This window comes from Falco cherrug, chromosome 3 (genome assembly GCF_023634085.1).
Source record: "Falco cherrug isolate bFalChe1 chromosome 3, bFalChe1.pri, whole genome shotgun sequence".
Classification (NCBI taxonomy): Eukaryota; Metazoa; Chordata; class Aves; order Falconiformes; family Falconidae; genus Falco; species Falco cherrug.
The window spans coordinates 81,481,608-81,505,710 of NC_073699.1; the positions used below are offsets into that span (position 1 = coordinate 81,481,608).

The following is a 24,103-nucleotide window of genomic DNA, read 5'->3' on the forward strand; positions in this document are numbered from 1 at the left end:
ACCATCATTTCCACTGGCTGGGCAAAGTTATAGTGTTTACATCACGAAGGAATTTGTCCTGCTGAAATGTGTTATGTCTGATCCACATATTAGAGACTGATTTTGTCCGACTGAATTTTTATAACACCAGCTATGAGAGATCAGTTTCGTATTTCCCACTGCTCCAAGTTATCTTGGCTGTGGACCAGTAGATATGCACCAGTGGAGCTAAGAAAGGAGCTGACCCACCTCTACATTACAGCAATATTCATAAATGAGTGCATGTTCTCTGAAAGCATATTCTGCTCCATTTTTTTTCAAAAGCAAGAACGTCAAAGTTTTGTCATATTCTGGCTCTTTCCTGCCCCACTACACTGAAAATAAGCACACACCCCCTCCCCCCAACAAAAAAAAACCCAAGAAAACCCTCATATGATGAAACTAGAACAGAAATATAATGTTTAAGTCATGGCGCAAGTATTCAACAGGACAGGCAATGATACAGTACTTTAATCTGTATTGTCTATATAAAACATTTATTTTTAAGCTCTATAATGGTATTATAGAAATACATAGAATATTTTATAGAGTGTATTTTAGTGTACTCACTGTGAAAATAACACATTTATTAAGACAGGTATTCTTATGTCCAAATGTTTTAAATATATGTACTTCTTTGCCTTGCAGTATTATGTTACTTTGAAAAACAAAATACCAGTATTTTATTCTTTGCTCCTCACCAGAATTTTCTTATTCAGATTTCCCTGGGTCATCTAGGGTGCTCACTGCTGTGAGATATTTTATAAAAACCACGAAAAGTACTTAGGTTTGTAGATTTCCTATATTTGTTTGCATTCATGTCTAGTGCACATAGCTTGCCGTTCAATTCTCCAAGTGCCTTCTTCGTAAGTACAGTGACATATAGTGCATTCATCAGTTTTCACCTCCCGGCCTGCTGGAATGACAATGGTTTCTGCAAAGCAGTTCGGGCCTAAAAAAAGGAAAGAGTTTATTATATGATACCCATAGCACACTGTAATCCAGCATAGTTCAGTTTTAGTCTTGAGCACAGAAAATCTAACACACAGTGAGCAACGCTGGGCAACATTTAACAAATGTGAGCATCACGCACAAGGCATAAAAGTAGCAAAGAGAGCAAGGACCCTGCCCTGCGATGTGGCTGGGTGTCTTCACTGCAGACTGTCCTGCCCTCTACAAGGGAAGGTGCAATAAAGCCTTTCTGTGAAACATGCAACTGTGACAGAGACCTCGGCGCAAACTGGTGATGCAGATGAATACAGGTTTAAGCTAGAGAAAATGCCACATATTCAGAATCAACAGTGTTACTGCAGGCTACTAGAGAGCTGATTTATAAATGTTACATTTTTCCATTGGAATCAAGCATCGTATTTAGTCTAGTAATCAAAGTATCACATTAGTTTATTTTCCACTTCATGAGAAAATAGTCCTTTTCCAGTAGGATGGAATATCTCCAGTCTCTTCTGGATGAAGATGCTTTTCATGAATAAAATTAAATATTCTCTTTTATGCAACTCAGAAAGTCTACAAACATCCCTTTGCAAAGTACACCGAAATAACTTTATTTCTGAGGATGCGGCAGGAGAACAACCCACCAGCACAATGTTCACAAGACAAATCTGGTTCTTTCAAAAGGTGACAACCTCTCATCTCTCTGCCACAGAAGGCTGAGTGCTGTAATATCTGTGGTTCTGTTAAAAAAAAGTCTATTTCTGTGCTGGAAATCCACATGCACTTATAAAGCAGCACTAAACCCTACCGATCATTTATCGATACGCTGTCATGTCCTCAGGGGAACTTGGCCCTTCCGTTCACTAAGCACACAAACAGCTGCTCAGGCAGAGCCTGGACATTCAACGGCCCATTGATGTTGGTGCCACGATCCATCAGGGCAGGATGTGCAGTAGGGGCCAGCATATATTGATATGATACAGCTGAAACTCTAAAGAATACAGGTGTGCAAAATGCGTATTGACTGCCAGCCTGTTTGCCATACAAGTAAATAAACCACAGCTGAGGCTCAGTGTTCCATTGCCAGGGATCTACTCTAAGACCTAAGCCTAGCAGTATGGCCGCTTCTTCTAAAGAAATGCATTTTTTTAAGTGCTTCCTCTGAAAAAAACAAAGGTAGGTGCATGCTACACATTTTGAAGCACAAACCAAATAGTTCCCAAATCAATTTTAACAGTTATCTCTCTGGATCAGGTTATGTGTTTCTGTACGGACACAGCAGCCTGAGACAATTCCGAAGAAAGATGCCAAACTGCCAATAACGAAGGCCTTTTCTCACTGAAGAGCTACTCTCTAAAAGAGACCTGCAAGACTTGCAGAAATGTCCTTCACCATGTCGTGCCCATTAATTCTCTATTTAAGCCAGTATTTTGTTTTAGGACTGACTGCTGACAAGTATCTCTAACATGTGGCTTCTTCCATAGTTTTAGGTGGCTTCTTGCCCATTCGAGGCTTTGGATACATAATGGATAGCAAAATAGGGCACACCTCATGTAAAACTACCTGCTTTGCTAACCTACCGTTACTGTGCTACTTTTGTGTTTGCATCCCCCTCAGTCTGTCCACGCAAAGTAACACTGGGCTGGAGAACACAGGAAGGAGGACTTTGGGGTGGGAGCCACGCTCCTGGATCCCACCGCACGCTGGGAGGTGCCCTGCCTTTCAGCTGAGATAAAGCAGTGTTGTTAACTAAGCTGTCCGTGCTGGAACTTTAAAAGATTTCAACTCTAATCTACATAATTCTGTTTCAGTTAAATACAGTATTCTTCTTGCACCTAATAAACTTTCATCCCAAGATGAGTTCACCCACACATTAGGTAAAGATAACGGAATATTTTGCATGTTGGCCTGTAACAGGCCTGTGATTTACAAAGCTGTATGATACGAAGAGTTAAAATATTAAAAGCGGAATCTACTTTCCATGGAGAATTTCTATGAAACCTAAAAGACCACTTGAAATTTAAACACTATGTAATAGGCACAAGAGGAACAAAAGTGATGTCAATCCCCTGTGCAGGTTTTATTTCATTCTGGGAAAGTGAATGTTGCAGGCTATACTTGGTTACAGAAACCAACCAGAGTGTGAAGCAAAAACAGTGCAACACACATAATACAATTCACTAGGATTCAGAATGTAAATGCCTCCATTCACAATTAGCAGCATCTTAAAGCCATGTGTGACAAGTCCTTCTTACATCAGAAAGTTATTAAATGTAAATATACAAGTTTGCCCTCAATTCTTAAAACTATTTAATATGGGGGGAAGTCATTGCTTTGGTAAATACAGGAAGAGCAATAACCATCTACTTGAGAAAAGAACCCTACAAAAATAAATGACAGCAACGCATATTCTTTTAGTATCATGCAACTTTTCAACAGAAAATTGCCTATTTTCTGGTTCTGCATTTGCACCCATCATTACTGTAACTGCAAATCTTATATAGTACTTAAGACTGGCAATAGCCAACTGGCATCCCCGCTTCATCTTTTTCTTTGCAATATCGTGTGCACGCAATATTGTGGTTAATGTTACAGAAAAGGTCATCAATGAAAAGGCTGAACTGACTGTATTACTGCAACACCATGCAAATAAATGTCAGTACAATATAGTGTCCAAACATGGGAAAGTAATTCCACAGCACTCCTTTTAACATTTCTCCAAACCCTCAGACTTCTAGGGAAAAGAAAGCCCTGAGCTTCACCCCAAACCTCACTCAAATTTGATGCTGTTTGAGCTAGCACTGAATACGTGGCTCCCTTCCCATCAAGCAGGTGACGCTCATCCCTTTCCTTTTCCTCTGAGGAGCAGCCACAGAAACAAGACTTGCATGGCTGGACCGGCCAGAGGTGACCAGCCTGCGGTGATGGGGGACAGGTGAGGTGGCAGCAGTGGGACCCTTGGTGCAGGGCTGCCCCAGCTGCCCCTGTGCCTCCAGCAGCCCTTCCCTCATCCCTGCCACTCGGATGGATGTTGCTGATGAAGCAACCAACAATCCGATTCTCTGTCTGCCTAGAAGGACAGTAGGGAAGCCGAGGAATCAAATATTTTAAGCAGAGAGTGGGGCAAGGAGGCAGAGCAGGCACACAAGGGCTGGTCTGAGACTCGAGTGCCATTTCCTCACTCTCCCTTAGCAGTGGGAGGAAGAAGCACATGCCTGCTCCACATGCCCAGCAGTTAAGATGCTCTGAAGGCACGGCATTTGCTGACACTACTGCTTTACTTAAAACTGGACACTTTATATTGATGTAGCAAGACTTTCAGATCCCCATCACAAAGGGTGAGCCATTTCTTGATTTTTTTAAAAAGTTTGCAAAAATACCTGACTTAGCACATGAAAAATATTTCCCAGTAAATCAGGGCTGTTCCAACTCCAAAGCTGTGGTGGGCTTTCTGACTAGGTGTTGCTGTTGCAGGAGCAGTGAATCTCTCCTCCTCAGTCTACAAAGCAGGCTGCATGCTTTCTGAGCTCCTGCTTACTAACACCACTACTCCGCCCAGTACTCCTTCAGTGCAGCAGTGGTTGTTTGATCTATAGTATAAACCTCCTGGGCCCGATCCCCAACTGCATACACTTACATAGCTCTAACGAAGTCAGTGGTGCTGCATATCGTCACAGTAGATGAAGATCTTGCCATATCACTCTTAAATCTGGCAGAAAATTCAGTATGAAGTATTGTATGAATTCCAAGTGCAGCTTGAAATCTACCATGGCATCATTTATTTTCCTAAAGTATATACTGGCGCTGCCAGACTCCACTTGAGCCATACCACACTGGTATCAGCAGAGATTTCTTTCCTAGGGCCAAGCCACAGTTGCTGCCGTCTCAGTGATGTCTCAAAGCAGCAAGTTCAGTGCAAATCCTCAGTTCTCACGCTGAGCACCAGATTGGCATGCAGCTCTCAGCTTCCCTGAAACCACACCAGTGAATCCTAGCTTCCAAAAGCAACAGTTATACTGGAATCTAAGGAACTAGGTAGGCATATTAGGTGGTTAATTCATGGAGAGTTTATAATGGGATTCTTGCCTCTTAAATGCTTAAAAACTAAAGTTTAAAAATAACAGTGGGGTAAATTTAGCTATTGTAATTTTTTTCAAAGTCCTTACCCTGGTCCTGTGAAAAGCTTCCAATGACTTATAAGTTATGCTTCAGTCTTGACAAATGTAACAATCTAATTAAATGCAAATTTTGTTATCTCAGAAGAAAATAGCCAATACCAATTATCAGCAGAGAATGCCCAAGCCACTCACCTACAGAAGCAACAGCACCTGTAACCTTGACAACCTTGCAAGAGGCTCTCTGAAGCTTCTCCTCCTCCTCCTCTTCCGCAAAACCACAGCTTTATGCTACAGAGTTGTGTCTATTTCCTCTGCAGCCTGCCCTTGCTTTTGCAGGGTCACGAGTCCCAATCAGTTAAAAAATATAAGATATAGCAATTTGGTAAATCGTGTTTTAATCAACTGTTTTCATCATGTATTACATCAAATTATGGACAAAGAAATCTGTTCAACTGCAAGTTAATGTGTTTGCCTGGAGATTAAGTCACAGCAAATTTTCACCAATTAGAACTACAGTGACAACCTCTGTAATTTAACACTTTGATGTAAGCCTGCCTTGGGCTCTGGTTTGTACTCAACTCCCCAGTCACTGCCCTTTTAAGAGCTCCTTGCAGGAGGCAAACAGGTGACTAACTTCCAAGCTACCTGACAGCAGTCCCATCTACCCTGACAGTTTTATAGCATTCATCATTGTGCTATTACCGCACTTTGCAAATAACATGAACTCAACGTTTAGCTTAGCCCCAATTTTTTTTATTTATTTATTTTATCAAATTTCACGGAGAGATTTCCAACAGTTACAACATGAAAAAACAGATCCTACACTTTGTCCTGGAAGTCTTCAGAACCATGACATTATAAGAAATAGCTGTGTTGGGTGAGATCAGAAGTCTACCCTCACCCGTGGCAGCCAAAAGGAGATACATGGGGAAGTGTATGGGGACAGAGCAATCACACGTACCCAGCTTCCAGCACTTTCTGACTCACAGACTTTGTAAATGGCTCCTGTGTGCTGAGTTAATGGAGTTAAGGGACAGACTTAATAAATTTCTTTGTGATTAACCTCTCCAACATCCTGCTGAACCCATATAAACATCACTTGGTGGCAAGGAGGTCCACAGCTCTTGTGCACAGGGTAGAACCGTAGAACCGTTTTCTGTTGCTCTCTGATGCTTTGCACCTGCTACCTAAACTTGGTATTCCCAAATCCTCATAGTGGAAGAGGCAGGAACAACCACCCCACTTTGCCATGCCATTCATGAGGTTATAGACCTGTGTCATGCTTCCCTCCCATCACCAGTCCCCCACTGTTCCTGCTGACCTCCCCAGACCTCTCCCAGTTCTGCCACCTCCTTTTTGGGCTGTGAGGACCAAACCTGTGCACCACAGGGCAAGTTGTAGAAACACCATGGACCTGTACAGTAGCACAGTGATGTTCCCTGATTTGATTCCCAGTTCCCTCCTACTTCTTAACATTTGCCTTTCAGTTGTGACCACTGATGAAAAAGTTGAGCTGACATTTTCAGGACAGTAAGAATTTTATACCAGATAGGAATCTTACAGAAACAAATGTTTCGTTACACTCAAGTCAAATCTGCTGCTGCCTTTTTGCGTTACAGAGAAGTTCCACTTTCCAGCAATGCTACTTGACAGTCTTCCGCATCCAGCAAGAATGCTCCTGTTGTTCAGTAATTTCAGGAACATGCTAAGGAAAGCGAACCCTTCTCTCCCCCCCTTTCAGATCTTTCTTCTTTCTGATGTTTCGAGAGTTCCTCCAGGATCTATTGCAGATGCCAGAGAGACTAATGAAACACCGAGCTTGAAGAAACGTAGAGAAGCTCCCTGCCTGCATTTCAAGCTGACTGCCACTGCAGATGACCTGGGATGCCACAGCGCAAAACCAAGGACTCTTCCGCACCCCAGCTGGAAATTACACCGGGGAGCTAGGACAGCCAAGGACCAAACCATGGATAAAGGGTGGCTGTGCCTGCCTCCCAGTGCACTGAGACACAAAGTGCCTCATGCACCTGCTGAGATATTTGAAATGGGTTTCGAAATGTGCTAACGTAGCGTGGCGAGACAAAATAAGGCTGCTCTGCCACATAGCACCGCAGCGGCAAGATTTTTTAGATGCAGGCATTACTTCCCTCATCCCTCTCAAATCTAATCACTTCCTCCAGAGATGGTATCAGTACCTACTTTGTGCCCTTCCAATCTCTAATCTCTTCTAAAGGGTCTGTATCTCCCTGACTTGATTTTGTTTCCTCTCTCATGTGGATATATATAAAATATGTCTGTCTCCTGTGAAACATCATCTTGGAAGATAAAGCACAAAAAGCAGCTGGCGAAAGTAGCCTGTGACTAGGATTACAGCAGGCTCTCATTCTCTCAGAAAAATAAGTTCATCACCCCTGCTGCTGTGACAATTCTGACTGCTCCCAATCCAGTGCAACCTTTTACTCGCCTCAGTACCTGTGGACGCTACTGAACCAAGTCCAAAAGGGAGTTTTCAATTACAGAAGAAGGATTCAGGTACACACGATTTTAAGAGCAGTTTGGGACACTGAAGAACCATGTACTATTTCTGTAGTTTATCAGTGCCTTAAGATACTGGCAGCCAGAGAACCATGGCAAATATCCTAACGGACTTCCAGTAAATGCGTGTATATATATGATGGAGAAGAAAAATAAAGGTATCCATCCATTTTGTGATTTTACCTAGCTGCTATAGGAAGTAACAAAAAGGCAGTGCGTGCAATGTGCTACTTTTCATGAAAGCAGCATTTGTTCATGCTAGATAGAGCTTCGGTACTTTTAAGATTAATAAAACCCCTCCCTCTGTTAGGATCATGTTTTGTTAGATGCACAGGGAACTGACAGATTGGAAGAAAATCTGCCAAGGGCAAAACAATTAAAAATAACATTTTGCCATCTAATTTAGAAGGATGGCTATAGCAACATCTGCTGTGAGTGGACAGACAGAAGAAAGCTCAGTGAAGTTCTTCTATAACTAAATGGGGTGATCATGTCCTCAATGGCACTGCTGTGACAAAGTGTAATCAAAGCTCCAGCGCTTGTGTGCCCATGTGTGCACACGTGTGTGTGCAGGTGCTTCAATCTGGAAGATAAAACAAGCTATAATCTTACTTAAGAGCTGGGTTTTAATATTCTTCTTATGAGACTCACAAGCCCTATTTATGATTAAGTTCTGTTGGTTTACTTTTTCATTTATCATCTGTGACAGCACTATCGATTAACGTTTTGTTACAGCCTCAGTCCTAGAAACTGGAGGAGTGTCCAAAAATCCCACTGAACACAAAACAAAGCCACTACAGCCGACTGATCCTTTCCACCACGGCTTCTTCCCAACTCTAATTCCCTATTGTCTTGCACTTTGCGGTGACATTAGCATCCCTGGAACAACAATGCCAAATACTACCGAAACCAGGGCTGCACAGACAAATTGCTTGCAAGAAGGGAACAGTCCATAAACCCGCCACCGCTGCTGTCCCCTTAGACTTTCACATGTATTCAGAGAGCAGAATTTCAGATATCTGCTTTTTGTGTACCAGACAAAAAGAAGCAAAGGAACATCTAACACTACACAATCCAATACCGCATGAGCCAAACAGAAAGCCTCAGAGCATAAAAGGGCCCAATTAAATAGGAGGCTTGAGTGCCATGAAAACAAACCACATCAAACAACTTCCTCTATCAGAGAAAATATAGCAAGACTTGAATACTCAAAATGATTTTTTAAAGTCCTACGACTTGTAAAGGCATAGTGTGTTCCACCCAGAAACAGCACCAATAAGGCACGAGCTGAGCACTGTGTGTATCTTACAGAAAATTATATAAACACTTAGAAGCCAGCAAGCTGTGCATCAACTTGACGCTCAGCTTTTTTACAGCTCAATTGCCACCCACATGATCAGGAAATGAGAGACACCGGGCTTGAATGCATCGGGAAAACTCACATCAGATGCCTCAGACAACAGAAACACTCGGGGACTGGTGCCACTCACCTGCAGCCCAGCTCACTTCTGGCCCTGCCTGCTGGGACAAGGTTGTCACCAATGTTACATGCACAGAAAGCCGCCTGCCTGTGCTCCCCACAGCTCTCTGCTCCCCACTGCGCCAGCCGGGCTAGGTGGTGAACCAGCCTGAGCTAAAGCCAGCCTGGGAGAGAGGAGAGTGGTTTTGGTCTGGGTCATGCCCGGCAGTGCAGCATCCTGCACAGGTGCTCGTGGTGGAGCCCTGCAGCTGCGTGGGTGTGGGGATATGCAGCAAAAGCATTGGCTACTTGCTTGGAAACTATTTCTGAAGCTCAGAGGGTGGTCAAGTCTAAGAAAACAAGCTAATGTACCACTAAATTTTTCCTTGGCTACAGAAACTGCAGAAGCATGGCCAGGCACCGCAGGGACAGAGGGACTGACCGTGGTGGTGGGATGTTGTGTGGGCTGCAGTGGGGTGAGCTGCTGCCTGCCCCAGAACTTGTAGCATGGGGGCTTAAAAGCTCTGCTGCTGAGGTTAACAGGGCTAATCCTCCCCTTTCTTAAGCTGTTTATTCAACCCAGTGACCCTGCTGAGCTCAGCAGGGTTACTGAGGGCCTGATGAAAGACCTGTTCAGCACTAAGACATCTTCTTTGCGCTGGGAAAACATCAGCTTACTGTTCAGACTAAGCAAGCCATGTGAAATGCCTTTGTTGAAAGAACCTCAACAAGTTATCCCAAAAACTATTATGCAAATTTAAATAGACTCCACTCTTCCAAAAGCATGCGCTACAGGCCAGTAATTTAATGCATCAGAGACCTGCTGCAAACACTGGAACTAAAAGCACATTTTAATTAGTCAAAACACTGCAGCACTGGTGGGCTGTAGCATCTATCAGGCAGGTTAGTTAGGTTCCTGAGAAACAGCATAAAATACTGTACTGAGTACAGGAACTCAGGCAGTAATGCACAGGATTGTATGTGTCCTGAAACACATACTAAATGCAGGATGCTAATGAAGGAAGAGATTTTGGGAATTATTATGGAAAAATCCCTAAAGACTCCAACTAAATTGAAAGCTAAAGTAGCACCGAAGTACAGTATAATGCTGCTTTGGCAGTGAAATGAAATCTAAATCAGTGTATTTTTCCAGTCACTATGGAACACTAGGTAGCAAGAAAACAGTACGCAAGGATGGCCAGTGGCTACCTACCGCTACAATAAATTATTCAATCAAACCAACAAAACAGTATCATTTAATCATCAGCTGTTTTTTTCAACCCATTTTAGAATAAATACATGGAGTACTGCTGAATCAGGGTTTACCTTTCATACTAATAACAATTTATATCAAAATACTGAATTTATTATAATTCAATCCCAGAAAGACTGTCACAGCAGACAGTGACAACACTCCCAATTAAATAATCCCATTGTAAAATTAGGTCTTTTATAAGGGCTTGGTTTGGCTTTTTTGTTGTTATTTTGGGTTTTGTCATCGTAACTGTTGCTTTGGGGTTTTTTTGTTTTAGTTAGGAGCTTAGGGGCTTGCCTACACAGACAGGTTTCTAGCCCCTCATCCAAATTCATTACAGTTGGTTTCCTCTAGTTACAGTTGTACAGATGTACTAATACATCTCTCTCTCTACATAACCTGCTGCTGAAGTGACACACACTAACCTAGAAAAAGTCATCATCGCCGAAGGAGCATCAGTTTGGGGTCTCAGACGCCTGTGTAATCCCCTCATACAGACAAGCTGTGAGCAGCGTTGTTAGCTGCAGAAAAGGGAAACAGAAGTTGAGACTCATATAGGGAATGAAGTTTATGCAATAACAGAAATAAGTGGTCCGTGACATCTGAACTGCTCAGTTTCATATCCAGCGACTTTGGTTCTGTGTCAGTTTCTGCATCGCATCTGCAACATTGTGCTCATTTTATCTTTTCGAGTTACATGACAGAAGGGAAGAACTCAGCCAAGACCCATCCCAATGCAACTGTTATTTAAAACATTAAAAAACCATATCCACAACAGACTTTAACATATGCTGAAGACTGACCACCTTCTCTCCTCCTTCTACCTTTCTTATTTAGAATGTTTCCAAAAATCTACCTCCTAAAAATAAATAATACCCTGTGCTCTTTATTACAGGGATAGAAGTGGCAGGGAGCTATGCTGAAAAATTAATTGTAATTGTTGGCATGTCATACATCACTTTAAAATACAATGAATTCTAATAACACCCTTTGCCATGATAAAAAGCCGTACTTATAAAATGTAGTGTATGGTGTAGTGCATGGGAATCAGAACAGAAACGAAAGAACTTGTTTAGGCACCAGTCCTAATAAATGACTACTATTTTTAGGTGTGAAAATCTACCAAATACACCATTGTAAGCCCTGGTTGTTTTAACATGATACTAGTATTATGTGAATATACCTGTAAAGAACAGAGATGTTAAGTTTTCCTAAGAAAAAATTCTGTGTCAACTTTAAGATGCACCTAAGCTACTGCACAACTGAGAAAAATCACAGTATTTTTATGATCAAAAGAAAGGTTATGCTTTGCCCTCCATGCTGCTGAATCAATAATTCCACCTTTTCTTCACTTTTAATGATTTTCCCCTGGTGGTTATGAAACACAGCACTGGATGGCTTGCTTTGGAAAGACTGTATTTTGTACCCTTTCAGAAAACCAAAAAGAGAACAGGCTGTGAGAGCACGCCCTTCCTGCCCCTGGTACCCTGAGCAGTTCTGCTCCCACAGCCGGCCAGGATGAGACCTGGGGAAAGTCTGGCAGTGGTCCCTACTCCAGCACACTCCCCCCAGACAGCCGCAGTGCTGGGGATAAGCAGGTGGCACCCAACATTGCCACCTAAAAATGAGCGATCTGGTCCAAGTCAGCCATCTGCAGCCCCTGTGTACGGAGGGAAAGGTGGAGGCACTTCCAGGGGGCAAGCCATCGCACCTCCTTCAGACAGGGGCTGCCACAACGGTTCACGAACACGGTCTACAGGTTGTCCCCTTTACCAGCATGCAGATGCCTTCCTCGTGTTTCAGCCCAATTTCTGACGTGGGCTCTTATCACTTCCTTACCTTGTCAGGGTCTTGCACAGAACGAAGACTGAGAGGCTACAATAGCATAGCAATTTGGACCATAGAAATACTCAGGATAGGAAGGGGTGCACCAAATAATAGTTATTATTCTGTTGATCAGAAACTGTCAACAAGTCAGAGCTGCACATACATGTATGCTTGAGAAGACCTCACACAATTTAGGACCATGCCTAAAGACAGCTGTTAGAAAAGCAGCCAGGTACTAAGTAAATCTAAATACATTAAGTTGCAACACTGATATCCATCACTATCAGAAGTTAATTCCCTCTCATTTCTATTTGCATCACCCTTACACAACTCATGAATCAACAGCTGGCTAACAGAGACAGTCAGGAAGAGTGGGAAACCAGAAGTCAGAAGGGTGAGTCGTTGCAAAGGCAAAAGAGTAGGGAGCCACTGGTGTTGGAAGAAACCAAAGCAGCGGGATTGCAAGCAGGAAGGAAAAAGGCAGGAAAGCAGGCACGGTGACTGGCAAAATGATTTTATGGGATCATCTCTTTATGGAAATGGAAAGACAGGTGATACGAAGTGAGAGACATGAATTATGAAAAATACAGGAACTGGTTTTGTTAAATGCAAAGATTGCCTCTGTGAGTTATACAAATCCTTTCATCTCAGAGAAGTGCAGCAGCACAGAAATTGCATGTCACTCACAAGGACAGGCATAAAAGGATATGCACTGCCCAAAAGAAATTTTCCTCACAATATTGCTCAACTTAACTTCCGGTGTCTGAATCCAGCACTTACTTTCCCAAGTGCTGCAAACGTAAGGCCACAATTTGATAATGCAGTGCTCTTCTCCTGTGAAGTTATTAGTGCACAGTCCTTCTTTCCCTTACACGGGCATGTGAAATTGGGAAGAGCACAGGAAAGGAGTCAATGCCCTCAGAGCAGCCAGATTTGTTATGTACATGGATGTATGTCAGCTGGGTCAGAGTCTAGTGGAAGAGACATCAGGTGACGATGGTAAGCTGAATGTGTCTTTCAACATTCTCACTGCAACTTTTTAAGAGGTATAAATGGATCTAGTTTGCATGTTTAGCCATCAACCGTTAACGTCAGAGGGTGGGCTGCCTTGGCTAGGAAGATGCAACATTTTGCCCCAGTCAGCAGGATACAGAGACACCTTGAAAAGAAGTAAGGGCTTATTTAGAGCCTGCTTGTTTTAGCCCATGCAAGCTCACAACCTAAGCTGCCAAAAGTCATATAATGGAGGTAGTAAAGGTGCCTGCTCCTCTAGGAAAGAAGAGACAGGGTATTCCCAGTCTGTGGCTGAAATATTTAAATGTCCAACCACTAAGCCGAATATATGTGAGGTTGCAGGCACTACCAACATTACTGAAGCTCCTGTTCACAGGAGTAGCCATCAAGCTCCATCAAAGATGCTCTGGGAAAAATAAGAAATCAGATTAGGCCTTTCATTAAATTAACAGTCCAGAAAACTCTGTCCTGACAAAAACCAAATTGACTTCCAGGCAATGGCTCCCAAGATGGTCAAGCTGGCATTGGGAGGCTGGGCTGCTTCCTAGATGACTCTTCTCTTTTTTTCCAACATATCAGACCTCTAGAACAGTTCCTAAGGCATGAAAGCTAGTCTTTGTATTTACAGTAACAGAATTATTGTAAACCTATTCTTAAATATTTCCACACATTATATGTTTCTTCTTGTAAAATTATCTCCAAAGGCAAGTATTATGGAAATAAAAATTCTGGGGGAAAAACAGCTGGTGCTTTTATGTTTATCTGAAAGCTATGTTTGTTTTCTCCTAGGCAAAACCAGAACCTTATGAAATTGTAAATGATTCCCAAGGCACGTTAAACTGATTTTCATAAAACTCAGATTAGTGCACTCCAAAAAGAGTAGTAAATAAAATGAAAGTGGCAAAACTAAAAATTACATTTTACTTTTCTAATGAAGTTATTACTCCAAAATGTTCTACAACCAACAATTAAGTACTTGATTTATGACTACAGTGTTAGATACTCCATTTGTCTTTGGGGTATTCTTCTACTCTATGGTGATAAAAATGATCACTGCTCACCTGCTGCATACACAGCATAAGCATAAGGAAGACCTGGGAAGCCGATGTGGAATGTAAGTTATTAGTTTACAGAAACCCCTAGAAGACAAAACAAAATTAAGAGAGCTCTTAATTACAGAGTGGATCCAAGTGTTGTAAAATATGTGGAAATCAGATATGTGGAAAGGGCATGTCTTCTGGAAAAGAATCAACATCCTAGTGAAGGGGGAATATCAGCCCAAGAGGAAGAAACTACCAGCTCCTGACTTGTTCCCTATCGCAAGGTTTCATTTATTCCTGTCCTGCTCAGGGGCTTAACTTGCAAATATTTTCTTTGCACTTGGTATCAGAAATTTTAGTAGCACAATATGTACTTGTACAGTCTACAACCATTAATGGATTATTAAACTCTTATTCTTTATTCCAAGTATGTGTGTAATTTATGCAAGTGCTATTGAAATCCGTGTATTAATATGCTTAAAACCCGAGTTTTTAAGAAATCTTTGTGGAACAAAAGCTTTGTATGAGTTTTCTAGAGAGGACGGAGAAGCGGTCAAGAGAGGAGGAGTTTTAAGGGGTCTAATTTCCACTACAGAGCACACAAAGACTGGAGGACAGAAGGTCCAGTCCACAAACAGCAAACAGCTTCAGTCATACAGTATCTACATTGTTTTCCTGCCCTTTTTGTTTGTACCTTTTCTTGCTTATCGCATTGTAAACTCTTCAGGGCTGAGACTATTTCTTGCAATTTTTTTTTGCATAGTACCTTGCAAGTTAGAGCCCCAGTCCTAATTTAGAAATTAATTACAATAATTATGATCAACATTTTTCTTTCTATAGGACCATTTAGGGCTTTTCCTGACAGTCCAAATACTAATGTTAATTATTTGACATTGCTACTAAATTGTGATGTAACAAGTCTCATTGGACAGTGAGGAAATGTTAAAACTTAAATGAATTCTCTCATAGATATCAAAGAAATCAAAAATAAAGGAAACAAAGAATGACCACAATCAGAAGAGCTTTCAGGGCTCTAATATTGGTTAAACAAACATACCTACACATGGTAACACTCAAAAAATAACAAGGTGGTTCTGCAGTGACTGAGTTGCATATGTATCTGTATCCACCAAACACGAAAAAGCCACTCACTGTAGTGCTGTAGGAGCTGGCAAGAATTTCAGCTTCTCCACAGACTCTGTGACTATAAACCTTGCTCACGTCCCCTCCTCTGTCTTCCTTCCAAAAGGAAGAGTGGCAGCCTTTTCAGCCTCTTTGCCAGCCAGCCTCAACCCCTCCAGCATGTCAGCTGCTTCTCCTCACACCTTCTCTGCGCTGGCCACAGCCTTCCTTGGGTACAGAAACAAGGACTACATGCAGTGCTCACACGTGGGTACATCAGCGGGGAAAAAATGGCACCCTCTACCTGATTCTCATTATCCTCTTCATTATGGTTAGTATTTCTGATTATGGGCCATGCTTCATTGGCTTTGTTGCCTGCCACTGCATGTTGAGCTGGTGATTGCAGAGACCTCTCTGTGACCACTCCTGAGCCACCAACTGCTGCCCAGTCTAGCACAGAGACACTGTCTAGATTATTTACCCTGTGGGTATCACCATACACTGAACCTGGTTTGTCACCTTTTTAGCCACTCCATTTTGTGAGCTACTTCTGGAGACACTTGCCACTGGCACAGTATTGGACTATCCAAAAGAGCTTTGTACCATCCAAACCCATGGAAATCAACTGCATGCTCCCTGTTACTGGTTCACTGATAAAGATGTTGATTCCCCCAGGAATCAATACAAGAACACCTTGGCCCCCATGATGCTTGCATTTTGCTTTAGGTGACTTTTTTTTCCATGAATGTATCGAACCATTTTTCAAATCCATGCAAACTCTTGACAGCCAGGGGACACTGTAGCAATGACTTCTGGAGTCACACGATGCTGTGTATGACAAAGCACCTACATTCATTTGCTTTCTTTGAGCCTTCACCTAATAAATGCATTGAGCTAGACTAGTTCTTTTAATGTGAGAAACAGCAGAGGTGTTACTCAGAGGATGAACAGCTGAAGTTCTCGATAATAAGGATTTTCTTCTTTACAATGCATTCCAGCCAAGGATTTCAAACCATATCTTGGGATTTACGTGCTGTAAGATTAGCTAGAGGTCTATGAATATATATTTTGAGGACCTGTTCACTTCTTTAAGCACAAGAATAGCAATTATTTTTAATACATTCCCCCCTTATATTTTGAAAAAGGGAAAAGAACATAAATCCTTCAGATGAAAGTGACTGTTTTTCTTACAACTGCAGTACAGAGACACTAACCAATTTCTAACATCCCTTAAATACATGCTTGCTATCTAAATTGCATGTGGAAATAATGCTTCCAGTATCATTATTTTACAGGCTATCAAGTGATCATTTTATTTCTAAATTGCAATCACAAAGAAACCTCCCAAAACAAGAGAAAAAAATTTAAGGGAAGTCTTGACCATAATGCTGTGAATAAGGCCACTTAAATGCCTTAAAATAGACTAAAGCACTTTGGAATGGAAACTCTTCTATAGAATTTGTGTCATTGGGGGTAAATTACATCAAGGAATAAAATACAGCAAGGAGTCTCTTCCCTCAAGCACGAGTGTCAGTTGATTTCTACTGTATCAGGAACACTGTTCCAGATAAAAACATCACAGCAGCAGGGAAAAATATTTCAGTTATAAAGATAAGATTCTCTGAGGGAATCATATGCAAACAGAAGCAGCAGCTCTTTAAAATGCCAGCAATAAAACATACAGTTAAATGCATCATCTTTGGCTAATGCTGCAAACACCAGAACTGTCAAAGGATAATGTACTAAGTCAAAATGCCCTAGTCATGGTTAAATAATCAGATTGATAAATTTAGATTTCAGATTTTAAGCCTTCTTGGCACATTATGTCATTTTCCCTGGGCACAAAGTCTTAGCAAACAAAACAACTCTACACCTGTAATTATGAGACTCATATTTTAGCTACTTAAGGCATATTCATTTGTATTAAATAAAACTGTGTTGACAAGTAATGATTTAATGCAGATGCTGACAAGTCAGAACAGGGCAAACTCTTAAAAAAGGATAAAATGTAAGATACAATGGAAGGCAGCAAGAAAATCTTTGCTTTTCATCTCTTTGGCACTTCCTCTACTTAGCCTTTACATCTCTTCAAAGTGAAGCTTTTAAAAATTGCACTCAGTCACTTATTTTTCCCAATAACTAATCTATTGCAAGTTCTTCCTGTGCACAACATTGCTTTTGAAAGACCATTTCTAACACAGGTTTCTGGTTAAAAGCCAGATTCCACTCCCAGGCTCTTAATAAGTGAGAAAAAACATCTAAAGGAGATGGCTAGTCTACCTAGCCATATTTGACAACATTCAACTCCCATTACGGACAGACTTCCTATGGCTTGGTTTCTCATTTGTTTGCTTTCTATGAAAAAAAAGATTTTAAGAAAAGCTTCCACCCCAGCAACACTTTTTTTTTTTCTCCCTTAAGATGCTCCTCTGCCCTGTGCTCAGTTTTCAAATGTGAGCTCTGTGAAATGATTGCAGGAAGATTATGCAGAGTATTCAACCATATAAACTTAGAAGAAGAGAACATGTTGGCCACATGGCAATAGAGGAGGAATGGGGGTGGTAGAAGACATTGTGGAAAAATAAGAAAGCGAAGAAATTAAATGAAGAAGTAAGCAAGGCTCCCATGCAGAAATGTGCAGAAAACAAGGCCCAAGGCATTAGAAAGATTTCAAAGGAGCTCATGTAATATAAATCAAACTTAAGAGCACCCTTTCTTCTTGCAGCTATCAGAGCATGAGTGTTTCACATCTAAATGAATTTTCTCAAATCTATCCCACTGCCAAGTCCATGTGCGTTGCGGTCCCTAGCGCTGCCCTTGGCACATTATTTTTCTTACCACCTAAGACCCCACCTTCCACATACACACAAGAAGTAACACCCTGTATGCAATTTTCCTACCTTTTAATACCTGCATTCTGTAAAATAAAACTCCTGTAGTCAGGAGATTCAAGTTCTGCTTATCTTTCCATCTTCGCCTCTAGTCTTTCCATCTCTTCCTACTCCAGTCAGATTTACCTTATTTTCTTTCTCACTCTTAACTCCTCCTGATTTCTGAGATAGCTGCAGGACCACATCTGCTGTCCAGTAACACAACTTCATGCTGCCTGTTCAAGTACAGACAGCAGACCTGACCAGAAAGGTGCACCATATCCTCACCGACAGGCACCACAAGCAGACTGAGCTGCCTGTTGATTTCAGGAATACCATGTCCTGGCGAGGGATTTGTTTTCTCATTCTGGATGCTGCAGTTTTCATTGGAGGAGTACGTGGTACATGAATTCACCCACCCATCTCCTGAACTGCTGCAGAACATGGATAAAAAAGCTAGTCCCAGTATCTTGGCTGTCCCCAGCATACCCAGGTATGTTCAAGGTAGACTCAAAATTACTGCTACCACGTTGGTGCTTTCCAAAGCAACATGTATGTTTGCATCTCACGGAGAGTTTTGGGGGTTTTTTGGGGTCTTCCCCCCCCCCCCCCCAGCACAAACTAAAGAGTCATTATTAAGATTCTTACAGAAATCTAGAAAAATATACAGTATACAGTGTCTTTTTCTTTTTTTCAGGAAAGCTTCAGATTCTTGAAATTTCCATGTTTCAAATCTGGCCTAGACATTGGCTTCACTTGATAGTTTCTTCATATTGTTTCTTTTTGATCATTAACATTTTCTTTTAAGGGCTTACCCAATATGTAGTATATTGAATACCTAAAGAAAAGTTTAAGTTATTTTTTTTCTCCATCCAATGTGCTGTGTAACTTCACAGTTGTGGTTGTTCCTCACTCTTTGACTTCTTGTCCTATGGTTATTACAGTTTTATAGAGTATTACATCTCTTGACCATCCACATTTTTCCTCATGTTTTTCTTGTCTTTCAATAGACTTTTCTAAACCATCCGAAGCTTAAAGATTCCCCATAGGTTTTAACAAAAAAAGTTGCACATGCAGCTTCCAAGCGAAAACAGCGATGTCATGTTGCTGAAAACGGCTGTATTCATGTGCCTGTGCACACACTCATAAAAATTAAAATACTAACTCCAAAGAAGTTCGGCCAACTGAGGAAGACTCTAATCTCCTCCCCCAGAAAGAATGACACCAAGGAAAAACAGTGAATAAATATGGGCATTTGGGCATTGCTAATCTATGATTTTAGTATCTCATAAATATATTTATTTGGATGTTCCCTAGTTCATGCTTGTAGAGTAACAGTACTCGCAGAAGTCTTAGACCAAGCAGATTGTAAAGCATCTTGCATAGCAGTTCTGCATTAATTGCAGCCTGTGAACTTCTAAGGAGACAAAGAGACACCTGTAATATTTTAACATAAATGCTTCAAGCTTCTTTTGGCATTGATTTAATGCACATAAGAAAGCAAAATGTATGATCAGTTAGAGCGCCAAAAAAATACTGGAGGATGAACTTGAGTAAGAACCACGTTTACCCATGTAAATTTGGATGGGAAACAATCCTTCTGTCTGAAGGATCTTTCCTGAATAGAGCTGCAGGACACAGCTGGGGCTCACTCTTTCCTTCCAGTATAACCAGGGGATGGGATTAACTCCCTTTGTCTATGTCCCAAACTGCCACATACCGCAAAGGTATTACAGATCTGCCGCAGAACTATCTAAATGTGATAAGGATTGCTCTCTGTTGCAGAAATACATCAGAATATCCTTAGTAGTAAGTTCTCAGGACTGTGTAGTACCTGCCCTGGCTATTTCCCTGCTTTTCGGTTTGTAAAAACTTTACTGATCTGTTAAGGAATTACTAAAGATCTGTAATCAAAAAAAGGCCAAGTCTTCAGGCCATTTCCATTCCACAGACTTAAAACAGGATGGTTTGTGTAGCTAAACTTTTGCTTTTTACTGTAAAAAGCAAGCATGTGCAACTATGTATGTGAGCAGAATCAATTAATTTCCCTCCCCACAGGATTTTATGGCCCACAGGTTGGACCAGGGATATCAGTCTAACGCCTCAAATCTGCAAAATGGGAAGTGCTGCAGTAGGTTGGATGGGGACAGACTCGGCCTGAGAGGTGAGCTAGGTGCACACAGCAGTGGGAGGCTCTGCAGCTTCCCGCAGCAAGCAGCTAAGAAAACCACAGATGTCTTTTTGGGGTAGGTTCATAACTTTTAGCAGGAACCAGATGATTGTGCAACAGTCTGCTTTGGTTCCTGAAAGTCAGGCAGTGGCACCAGAACTGTTTGCTTTTTTTTTTTTTTAATAAGGGTCTGAGATGAGACTTTACTATCACTTTCTTCTTGCAGTAAATAGTGAATAAACTATTGCTGCAAGGCTGCAGACTAGAGGAGCAGTTATGTCACCTTTATTCTCACAAAATCTGAGCTCTGTAGAGGTTTTTATCAAGTCTGTTAAATAGTCCACCATGAGTTTATATCTGAGATGGAAAACAGATTCACTTACCCACAAATGGGGGGGGGGGGGGGAAGTGAAAAAGTGAGAATTTTGCTCATCGCGGCACTTATACCAACCTCACCCAAGCATTAATTCTTTATGAAAAGGTTCAACTTTCATTTGCAAGAAAACAGTTTAACTATCAGAATAACAATTACATTTTCCTTTTGCCAAAACTTAAAAAAATGAACGAATGGAACTACAGGTTACCCTCTATGTCCGATCATCAGAAGCCAATGTGAGCACAAAATGGGGTTTGTTACATGTTTAAAGCCATAGACTACCCTAAATTTTACAGGCAGACGTCTGACACAAAGGCGGCTAGGGATGCTGTGAAAACATACACATCTTTTCTCAACCTGTACTGTATTTAATAGCATAAGTCATCATAACACTGTTATCATTCATCAGGCTATACGTGACATTCTTGTTGCAATGTCACTAGCAGGACTTTGTAACACTTAAATAACTTCAGACTAATTTTGAGTCCCAGACCAGAAACAGTCTTTTAAAACATCAACTTCAGACACGATTTGATGTGTTGAAGAAATTTCCTACTAGAGATGATTAAAAGTCTCTTGACAATATAGTAGAAAATCATTCCTTTTTCTACATGGCATGTGAGAAAAGAAGTATTTTATGTTTGTTTCCTTCTAAGCAGCCCACCTTTCAGAAAAAATCTGAAAAACTTCAAGAGAATTTAAGCTTTTTTGGTTTTGAAAATTAAGGTCTTCCTGACCCCCCATATTTATCATTCATTTCTTCCTCTTCACTTTTATTGAGCCAGGAGGGTTAGCTGTGGGAAAGGAAAAAAAGAGGTAGGAAGGAGTTTTAGTAGGAAAACTTTTAAATCTCGAAAAATAAAAAGAACCACATCTGCAATAAAAAGGTAATATATGAGAAAATTTGTAAAAAAAAACCAAAACCCTGTGCTTCTTTCCTACTTAACATTGATAAATTTAGAAAGAATCTTCCAAGGACCAAAGTGTCTGGTCACTTCTATATGAGCCTATAAGTATAAGCCTATTAAGTTTATTTCATCTGATACTGAAATACACGTCTCTAGGGTAGAAAAAAGCAGATAAAGTGACATCAGCAAGACTATAGAAACACTTTAGAAACAAAAACTGCTTGAGATGGACTGACAAACTGGGATGAACACACCAGATGTTACCACGCATGCACACCTTCCCACAGAAAGGGCCCACGGCCATCCAAATATTTCCTAAATCCCCCTCTCCTGAGCTTGTTCAATGAGAGTGACGCCACGGCAGAACCAGCACCTTTCTCCATTACCTCTGCTTACCCTGCATGCCTCCCTGATGAGATGGCACTCTAACTTACTGCCATGCAAGATCTTCTGACATTCTTACGCAGAAAAGCTCTATACTGTAAAAAGACAAAGGCCCGTGAGAGAGGCCACTTTGACAGGAGTTACAGTAATTTCATGCATGTTTAACCACAAGGAGCTGATAGGTTGGAAAACTGTCATGGCATGTCAAGTATGAATTTTGTTTAGGTGCTGTAACAGTATGAAAGATGAAAGTTTTTGCTCTGCGAGCCGTTTTGGGTAGCTGCAGCTAATGGCATTGCTGTGCAGCATGCTGCGTCCCAAGGACCCTGTTCCCTACTCATCCAGCACAGCCTTACACCTGCAGTGAGCCATGGACTCCATGACCACGCACAAAGGCATCTGCCCCTTGCCACAAACCCCAAACACTGGTTTTCTCCTGACAAGACCAAGTGGCACAAGCAGCCTGTCTTCCTGCTGACTGTGGTGCAGCCTGGGCAGCGATGATGAGTCTGAAGACCAAATGACATCTGAGACTTAGGGTGCATCTACATATTCAGTCAAATAAGACACAGGACAAATGGAGGGAAGGGCTTTTTTAACAAGGGTGGGAAGAATAGGAGAACAGAATAACCTGGCTTCCCAAACTCTCACCACCAAAGCTATTTCACTTCACTAATATGTTATATAAGGCTATGATAATCCAAAAACTGATCACTTGCTAATAGGAACATATACTACTGCTTGATAGAAGAATTTGTACATGCACTTGAAATTTGCATTTGCAATGAACGTATCAAGTCAATAAAATCCTACTTAGGCTTTGCACTGCCGAGGATACTGGAATCACATGCACATGTGCCACTCAGAAGAGAAATCACCCCCATGTCCCTTCCATTCAATAAATAGATTAGTTTTTGACAATACACATAACTTATCATTGTTTCTGTGTTAAGGTGGCATGCACACAGACGCATACACTCAAATTGCAACAAAATTTAACATTACCTATCTGTGCAATATGAAATGAAGCACTTATTGACACATATAAACAGAGAGAGGACTACCATGGAAAGCAACTAGAAAGCAAGAATGGTTGCTTAACTGGAAATTATATAATATATATATAATATATACAATTATATAATATAATAATAATAATAAAAAATATATAATATATATATAATAGTAACATTTAATGCTCTATCAGAGACCCTAATCATGATACACGTACGACTGTATAGTAAAACTTGTTCTGCTGTAATTCACTATCAAGCAAGAAAAAACAGATGAAGAAAAGAGATTTCCACTCCCATCGTTTTAGACATAAGGAAGTTTTAAAATCACTTTTTTCCAAGGTCACAAGGAAACTCTGTGGCAAATCAGAGGTTTGTATGAACATGTTTAGCAGTGTTCGTAACATGTGAAAAATGAGCCAGATGCATGGCTGTTACACACCAGATTACCTCCATTGACTTTCACGTATGAGATTGAATGACTTGGATTAATACAGCCCTGCTGAAGTGCAGACCAACACTATTTTGCTGTGTATGAATATGAGTGAGGGCAAGGATTTAAGTATTTTATTTTTGAAGGTCAGCTTAAACTTTCAACATATAACCAGCACCTTTGCAAACAGGAAAGAGGTAAAGCTAACTGTGTCCTGCCAGAAGGGAGATAAACCTTCAGGTACAGGGGGGGTGTATTTCTGAACAGTCACAGACACACAACCTGGCACAGTGGGAAATGTCCACTGCAGAGATACTTGTTTTGCATCACGAGATAATCTGGGGAGGACAATTGGATCAGGCTTTGAAATGGATCAGGGTGAGGCACACCGTGGCCAGGTCTACGGTTAAAAACACTTCTGGAGCATGTTCTGATACAGACTTAAATGCAAGTCTGCAGAAGACCCAGCTGCAAGCTCTTCAGGGACTCATGTGAACCAAGGACAACCTCCAGTCCTTCCCTGCAACCAAAGTCCCTGAAAGGGAAGAGCTGAACTGGGGCTCATGGTAGGCACCTTGCAAGGCACAGCTGGAGGAATGTGAACTGAACA

The 24,103-nt window shown here is 41.3% G+C and overlaps 1 protein-coding gene across 4 annotated transcripts in view; it reads right to left on the reverse strand.

The window, feature by feature from the left end:
• Window positions 1-479: 479 nt before the first annotated feature.
• The window catches only part of VWC2 (von Willebrand factor C domain containing 2), an 81,982-nt gene continuing 58,358 nt past the window's right edge, over window positions 480-24,103 (reverse strand). For all 4 annotated transcript variants that reach the window (XM_014276156.3, XM_055705950.1, XM_055705951.1 and 1 more), the window contains exon 4: window positions 480-970. In XM_014276156.3, coding sequence (XP_014131631.1) covers window positions 819-970 — 152 coding nt within the window. In that variant the 3' untranslated portion in view covers window positions 480-818. The remainder of the gene's footprint in view (window positions 971-24,103) is intronic.